At 44.3% G+C, this 8,601-nt stretch overlaps 1 protein-coding gene across 1 annotated transcript in view; it reads right to left on the bottom strand.

Annotated features, from left to right (window-relative positions):
• WRN (WRN RecQ like helicase) overlaps positions 1-8,601 on the bottom strand; it is a 50,974-nt gene that overhangs the window by 105 nt on the left and 42,268 nt on the right. Inside the window, 5 exon segments of the mRNA XM_065736479.1 lie at positions 2-47; positions 1,769-1,903; positions 2,487-2,558; positions 3,782-3,993; positions 5,023-5,185. Of these exon segments, the coding sequence (XP_065592551.1) occupies positions 2-47; positions 1,769-1,903; positions 2,487-2,558; positions 3,782-3,993; positions 5,023-5,185 (628 nt within the window).

Here is an 8,601-nt window from a genome sequence, read left to right as displayed (position 1 = left end):
GCTCCAAACCATGGGGGCACCTTCCTCTTACCCGGGGGCTGGGAGCTCTGAAAAAAGAAAAAAGGCATAAAACAGACATAAAAAAGCACATTTCTATATCCAATGACAACTTATGGCTCAGCAACCCAAACAGCAGTTGTCAGGAGATGCCCATCATCCTCATGCGGGCAGTGGAAAGCTGGTGTCTCCCTGAAGTGCAGGGCCTTTTTGAGCAGCTGACTGTGTAAATTCGCTGGTGGCAGGGAAACATCAGGCCTGACATAATGCACTGACACGCCTCTACCAGGTGTTATTGTCAGAAATCGTTTTGAAACAAAACAATCTGTCAAAAGGGCAAATAAAATAACTTTTGCTCCTCTGTGTGACACCCAGGGAGAAGACCAACTGCCTAACCCTTACCATGCTGAGGCACCCATGTTTCAGCTACCTTCCCTGATGACTACCAGTGCTCACCAGCTCCCCTCCCAGCAGGAACGCCATCAGCTCTGCAGACCACGCTGTGCTCTCTGCAACTCCACAGGGCATCTTTCACTGGATGCCATAGCAACACAAAGCATAAATTCCACGACAGCACGCTCTTCCTGAGATAAATGGGTTTCCGCTCTTTATTCAGCCACCAGTTCTTAAATAATGGAGGGCCTGATTTCCATTGGGAAGGATTTGCATCAGGACTGATCTACAGCCAGGAGAGAGGCTGCTGTAGAGCCTATACAACGTGCAACACCAGGGCTCCCAGTGAAAGCTCAGGTGGAGCAGGAAGGGTGCAGAGACCATCACGCTGGCCCCCTTTGTTCCTGGTACAGAAAAATGCACTTAAAAAGCTATGTTCTGAAAGCTCTCCAAGGGCATGAACAGTAAATAATGTTCTAATAAGTTCCATTGTCCATGTAAGATAGCTGCTGGGCAGTTTAAGAATAATGCCTACCTAAAAACTTAATTGAGGATGGAGATAAACTAACCAGAATAATAGATTTATGAACACAAAACACAACGAAAACACCAGCTTCCCGGCCTCAAACTGGAAATCGAGATAAGCTGTACAATCAGTGATGCTGGTCACAGCCACACGAGCAGCCTTTAGAGAAATGTATTGTCTGGGCTCATACAGCTTCCTCACACGAACACCACTGCAGAAATCTTTGGTGTGGTGAGTGAAGCCTTTCCCGTGCTCCGGCTTCATTCAGGTGTTCGTTAAAGTTAGGGACTCATCGGTCCGTCCATCTACCTCGGTGCACACCAATGTGGTGGGTGGTAAAATGGCGTTTATTTGTCCGTGACAGCAACTTATATAGTCTACCATGGCTCCGTCTACGCCCCTCAAGCGCTTGCGTAACTACTTCCTTATCTAGCTGCTACAGGCATTATTACCTTATTTGGTTACAATTGGCACTGCTTCCTTACCTGGTTACTATTGGCAACCCCTTGTGGGCGGAATCTTTCCGTGATCACGGCCTACAGGTGAGCAGTAACCGCACACAGCCTTAGAGAAGGAGCCAAACATTCCCTTCAGGGGTTCGGAAGCACCTGCCACTAGAGGGCTGGCAAGATCTACTGGGGAAACATTTCCTACGACAAACTGCTGTCGTAGAAGTGTATTCCAGCTCATCACAGGCAAGACAAGAGATGTTTTGTTCTGCATCAAGCACGTAACCATGAGAAACGGGCTGACAAATCAGGGTGAGGATTTATGCTCGAAGAGCTCAAACAGAAGCTGGATTTGGGCTTAACACTGAAATCACCATCTCTGTGCTCTGCTCTGGCACCTCACCTTTGGCTGAGTGTCAGCAAACAGTTCTTCAGCAGAACTGAGGGCTAGGTGCTTCCTGGAGGCCAGCTGGACAGGCTCTGTGTAGTCTGCTGCGCCTCTGTTACCTGGCTGGGCATCATCTGTGCTCCATGTGGCCTTTGCATTGGACAGTAAAGGAGGCAGCTGTTAGATAGATCACAGCATTAAAGCACAAACTAGCTTGTTGGGAAGTAAATTAGACTATAACAAGGAGTTCCAGCACCTCTCCTTAATGAGATCCCTAGCTATTTCTTATCCATTTCACCATAACAAAATTTGAACAAGTGAAATGCATTCATTGTAAAGAAGGGAACTGAAATTTTCACCTGGGCTTGCCTTTTTCTTGGGTTTTTTTTTGTTTTTTCTTTTCTTTTTTTTTTTTTTTGGTAGAGAAGAAGAAAATACCCTCAGTCCCAGGGGCTCGAAGAACTCAAAATAATTGCCTGAAAATACAATGCTGCTGGCATGGAAGCATGTCTTTCAAGCAAAGGTGTTAGCTGAAAACAGCACAGTGGGCACAAACGTATGAACTTGGTATTGCTGCATCATGCCTCTGCATTACTGACGGAAACAGCTTAAGCTAAGATTTTTGCATGAACTATGTATCTCTGATGCATTATTTCAGTCTCACTTAGAGAATCACTAACTGCTGATGGCTACTGCATGCATACTTGGTTTTATTAAGAACACACCTACTTACCAAAGCTGAGGGCACCACACGCGGGTGGCTTTTTTCACCTCCTTCCTTCAGTGTAGGACTGGTCAAATTACCCTACAAGGGAAACAATGTAATGTTAAAGAGAAAAATAACATCCATTAGCAATTTTCAAAAGCTGTCTGCTACAGGGAGTTATTAAAATTAGGATTTCTCATGAGGAGTGAATGTAGTCTGTCATGACTAGTTTTACATTTTACATCTGCACAGTCTGCTTCTTAGTAGAAGATGAACTTGATCTCTAGGAGTACATCATCCCTGTTATTCGCTTCAGCAGCTAACAGTAGCAGGAAAAACATTATCAAAGCTCATACAATTGAACTGCCAGATGAACTTTGGGGAAAAAAAACAAACATGCTCAGACACTGTAGGAACAAGGCAGTGGTAAGGGAAGCAAGACAATCAATTTGGACAATTTGGCAAGGCATAAAAAATTATCTTTGCCCAAGCTAAAGAAACCATCCCAGACCTCTGTAAAGAACAAACACGAAGTCCTTATCCATGCAAGCAGCAAAAGGATTTAGAGTTCGCCGTTTCTTTTTACCATTCCCACTTGGAATAATTAATTAGAGGGTAGCCTTTTGTACGAAGTGTTCAACTGTGACTTGTGAAGACACAGAGGCAAGCATGGGGCTGGGAAGGCTGGCCTAGCCTTTCTCAAACTGCAGTAGCAAGCTCTGTATTTCTTTATAGAGCAAATTTCTCCCAGTGACTCAAACTTAAAGCATGACACTTCTCTTGTTATTACAGCTACATCCAGCGGCCTGAGCAGCAGCGTCTTAAGAGCTTTCGAGAAAGAAAGGGATTGATTTTACACATTAGGTGGGTCATCAGGTACCAAGGAGGGCAGAACACAGACTGTCTATAAACGATCAAGATTACATAGAGCTTTCATTTCAGGCAGAAATTTCCATTTCGAGACCTCAGCTACTCAAAATCCCCAGATTTTACAAAGAAACTTTTACATTCACTGCCTGAACGGCTGGACAATAGCCAAAGACGATCGCCCCTATTCTGAACCCATTATTAAGTTGCAGTTATAATGGTAAACAGCTACAGGACCAATCAGGGAGCTGATCTCTTTCCTAGGTCAACATTTGGGAAGAGGAACCTCCTGGTCAAATCTCAGAGGAGAGAAATTCTTATTCAGAGGAAAAGGTAGACTGGGAAGACGGACGTGCTAAGCAGTACTGCAAACAGCAACAACAAACAGCATTTAGCCTGCTTCTAAAAAAGAAGAAACGTTTTTCACAAAACCAGTTATAGAGATTTTTACTAACCTTTCTTCCACTGCACAAAGCTTCGCTATTTCTTTGGTCTGTTTCCGTCTTCTGCTGCCCGTCTGACAACACCAGCATCCTTTTGGCACCTGTACCATGCTGCGGCTTACTGCCATCCTTTTTTTTCTCCAGCAACACAATAGCCATCTGGATAAGATACTGTTCGATATTTGCAGGAACAAGTTCTCTAATTGCTTGAATTTTGGTGGTGTCTTGGAAAAAAATAAATATAATTTTAAATTGCTCTGACTCCCATTGACTATTTTCTTACACTTTAAGATACATCAATTGTTTCTCAGGAATGGATAGAATTAGGCATGGAAAACCCAGACGTTTTGTGAGAAACTCTATCACAAAATAGTGGAATTAATTCCCAGCTCATCCACAGAAACTTACCATCTCACATTTAGTCTAAAACATCATCATCACCCTAACTCTAACCTGCCTCTCCTGTAAACCATTTTCTCGTGAAATGAAGGCTATATACACAGACTGAATAGCATTCCCACGTTCTGCTAAACTGGAACAGAACATGCATAGCAGTATGTTTAAGAAATACAGCTGACAGTCTGATGGGGTCTGTAACTGCTGCTGAAAGGACACCATCTGCAAAAGTACACAAGTATTGCAAGTAGCAAGTCAGAACACTCTGCTAACTTAAGCAATAAAACTCCTAGGACAAAACTCATTTTTCAGTGCCTCATGTGCAGAGCCACTGAACAGTAAACGTTTGCTTTCAGCTTCTGAACTAGCCCAAGGTCACGGTGCCAAGAAGAAGAGCTGTACTTCCTGCACTATCCTACTTCCTCCTCATAAACAAGTCATTTGCAGACATGTTTCCCTGCAGGAACTTAACAGCTTTGCTTCAGCATATTGTCCAGAAGCCAGTATATACAGAAAGATTCTGCCAGGTGGATTTCTTTGAGCTTGCCTTTCACTCAAGAAAATAAATACACTTTTAAGAATAGTGCCTAGATCTTTTCCAGCACAATGCGGTCAATTGGAAGGACCTACAGAGTGCTACCTTCTTTGGGTCTTTAATGAAGCCTGATTGCCCTATTCTGAAACAACCTTGAAAAGCAAGCAAAACTGTCATCGCAGCGCTCTGTCCTGCTACAGCCACAAGTCTTTTAGAAATTATAGGTGCATCCTAAAGCAGTAGCAGAGTTGTGATTATTTACATTCCTTTCATTACTATACCACTATTGTGAGAAGCTTCAGACAAGGGCTGTGATGCTCACCTGAGTCAATAGGAGGATTACGGATAACATCAGAAACGATCTGTTGAATTTCAGGAGTCAAACCCGCTCGCTCCAGGTCGACAGGATAGCCAGCTTTGATCGCCCGGAACAAGTGAGTGCCAACCTCAGTAAGAGGAAGGGATCTGGTCTCACTGATAGTCCTCTAGAGAAGCAAAGGAAGAAGGAATTGAGGTGGCACAAGTGTCTGAAATACAATTGAAAACCTGGCAAATACCTGTCGCCCAATAACAACCAGGGATACCAGCACTCATCGTCAAGTTATCCACCCAATAATTATAGAATTGCTTCTTGTTAGTTAGCCTCTGTTTGCACTTCCAGCTAACAACTACCTGACAGGTATCACCCATACTCTTGGGAAGGACAAAATAAAGTTCAAACCAACTTCAACTCTCTACTGCAGAACTAAAAACCAATAAATAACACTATATAAAGCGGCTCACAGTACCCATCTTCACAGGGCATATGGTGTGATATCGCCTTACCCACAGGCCCCATAGCACTTGAGCAATTAAAAGTAACAATTAACTCGACCTCAGCTTTTCTTCATAACAGGAAACACGCCTTTAGAAAGTCTGAATGAGAAAGGCGCACTGACACATAGACTAATAGCTTAGCACTGAATCTCTGCGTGACCTTCACTTACACAAGGAATTGGCTCAGGCAAAGGAACACGGATTAACTATCTGAAGATATAGTAGTAAGTGAAATTCTTTCAAGTAGTTATGAGCCATAAAGATGTGCCCATATACCATGCTCGTGATTAATACACTTTGCCACAGGCTTCCTGATCAAGAATTTTTTTCTATGTCTGCAGGAGATGGAGAGGAGGGTCTGACCTTCTCAAATGTTGACTTGCTGATACTGTGGGGCTAGGAAAGAAATGGATAGACTAAACAGGGATATTTGGTAGCCAGGCATAAGATAAGCTCTCTGGTGTTTACCACGACTTGTTAGGGAACTTTGCCAGTACTCAGTTGAGTTAGAGAGTCTCACAGTTTCAGGTAGCATCAGAATAGATCTCAGAACATAATTGAGAACATATTTGAAAAATATGGAAACACAGCAATAAAGAAACCTTCCTAAAACGAGAGTCCTGTGTCATGTTGCTAACTAGCGACAACTAGCACCCAGACAGGGACTTGAACAGGGACTAGGCCTGACTTGAAGACTGACAGGTCCAGAGCACGTTGAGACAAATGTGGGGCGTGTTGAGATAAATGCAGAGCGTGCAGTGCACAGAGACAAATGCAGAGAACCTGTACAGGGGAGCATCGAGATAAACGCGGCAGCCCAAGGATCAATCATCCCTAACTGCGATGATTACCTTTTGCTGGACGAAGCTAAGTACACACACTATGAGGAACAAAACAAACTCTGAACAGAAAAACATCCTAGTTACTTTTCAATCTATAATTAAACAATGGGGATGCATTGGTATCCTCCCCCAACCTACAGCAAACGCTTGCATGGACCACCAGGAAGGATTCCTCCATCACCAATCGTTCAGTTTATGACCCAGAGACTTCAGAAGGGACCGGGGGGAAACTGTGGGATGCATCCACTAAAGGTGATAAGACAACATCTGGGTTGCGTAAAACCTGGAGTGAAATTTTTCAAGCTTTAAAAAGTCATGCAGGCCAATCATCGGTCACCCCCAGTCCGCCCAAGAATGAAAAGAGCTGCAGGCTTCCCCTCAGTTTGACTCACTGAGCCAACAGCCCCCTTGTTACCATTGCCGTGGTGGGGGCTTGCCGCCTCACCTCGTGAGGACCCCAATGATCCCTTCGATCCTGGCCTGACAGGCTGACAAAGAGCAGGATCTGTCTCCCCCTGACTCTCACAATGTACAAGCACTCATTCCAAGGAAGGTTAGGAAAACTGGAGACGCATATGTCAAGGGCATTCCCTGTAATCGTAGTCTCCTGCCACTGCTCTGGTTCTGGGGCTATATCATATGATAGCTCCATTTTTACACCACATGACTTTAAAAGTGATATGTTGTCTCATCATAACCTCTATGGAGAATATTATGTGGGATCAAAATTGAGAGGACTGGCACAGGTGCAGGCAAATAAAAATCAAGTGCAACCACAAAGAAGTCCACTTAGGGCTATAGACGTCAATGCTTTGATCGGGGAGGGGGATTTCTCCACCCCAGCTCAGCAGATATAACCCTCCTGCAGGGATTCACAGCAAATTATGCATCTGACTACGCGTGTCCTCCGGGCTGCGCCAGAGGTGGGGGAACAGAGACAGTCTTTTAGAAACATTAAAAGGCAGCCCCAAGGACCATATATAATGTTTCTGGATAGGGTTAAAAATTTGCTGGAGAAGTGGGTCAATAACACACAGGCAAGAGCAGTCATATTTCAACAGCTAGCAATTAAAAATGCCAATGCTCATTACCAGAAAATGTTACATGCTTTAAAAAAAAATCCCACTACCGAGCAAGCGATTAACACACGTATGAATGTCAGCACACATCTATACCAAGCTGAGCTAGCAGCCTGGCCATTTGCTCTCATACCCCTTAACCTGCACACGTTTCAGCTACATGCAATTTGGACACGCTCGCACAAAGTGCCCACAAAAGGGTAGTAAATCACTACAATTAAGCCCAATACGCAAACAAAGGCAACCACAGAGCACAGTGTTGTCTGTCAAAATAACAAAGACCAACTGCTCCCTCTGGTGGGAAACTCCTGGAGGAGTGCAATGGATGGGTACGCAATGATAGCCAATTCCCCTCAGGCGACTGCTGCAGGATCTCCCCCTCCCCATGCTCGGTAAAGCCTTGCCCCGTTACAGCATGAATGCTACCTGTACCTTTCTACAATCTCTCACACAACCTGTGATACTCCATCCGTTGCTCAAAAGTCTTTTCCATCATTGGTTACAGGCAGTAATGCAAACATCCCATAAATCATCGAAGGCAAATCAGAGAACATACAAAGATAGCAAGCCCTATTACTAAAACCTTGAGCAATTGCCTATTCCCCCAAACAGTCCATCTAGCCAGCTCCCAAAGGGATCACTCTTATCTTGTGTCTATGTTCCTGAATCCATTGTAGTCATTTGTGAACCAACATGCTGAGATCACAGAGGTTAAAGCAGCACATTCCTTCAGCATCCTAACATCCACGTTCTTGAACCAACAGCAAGAAATCAATAGCTGCTCTATCCTGTAGCAGTGCATAACAGACACTATTAAGATCTTCAAGCATAGTATTTATCACAAGCGTTGTCAAACTGGCTTGTTTTGCAGACCAGCATGCCAGCCTTTCTATTTGCGTCAAAGCTACTGCTGCTGAAACCCCCGGCGCGAAGATTGAGGTGAAGACGCGCGCTGTGATGCTCCACAGCTTAACTTCATCATACCACCCAGAACCCAGACTCCTGTCGTAACGATGCCTATTAGAATGTAAGCTATGAGACATACTAAGCCAGCCAGTGTGATTTGGAGCAAGCATTGTTAGCTTCCCTAAGTAACACGGACCCCCGTGGGGGTTCTTTGGGATACCCTGCCAAGTCCTATCTCCACAGATTAGGAATAATTAG

The sequence above is a fragment of the Cyrtonyx montezumae genome, unplaced genomic scaffold (assembly GCF_038088225.1).
Source record: "Cyrtonyx montezumae isolate F1298 unplaced genomic scaffold, pur_monq_1.0 scaffold_2, whole genome shotgun sequence".
Lineage (NCBI taxonomy): Eukaryota > Metazoa > Chordata > Aves > Galliformes > Odontophoridae > Cyrtonyx > Cyrtonyx montezumae.
The sequence above is the reverse complement of the archived record's forward strand: the minus strand, read 5'-3'. Positions and strand labels throughout refer to the sequence as shown.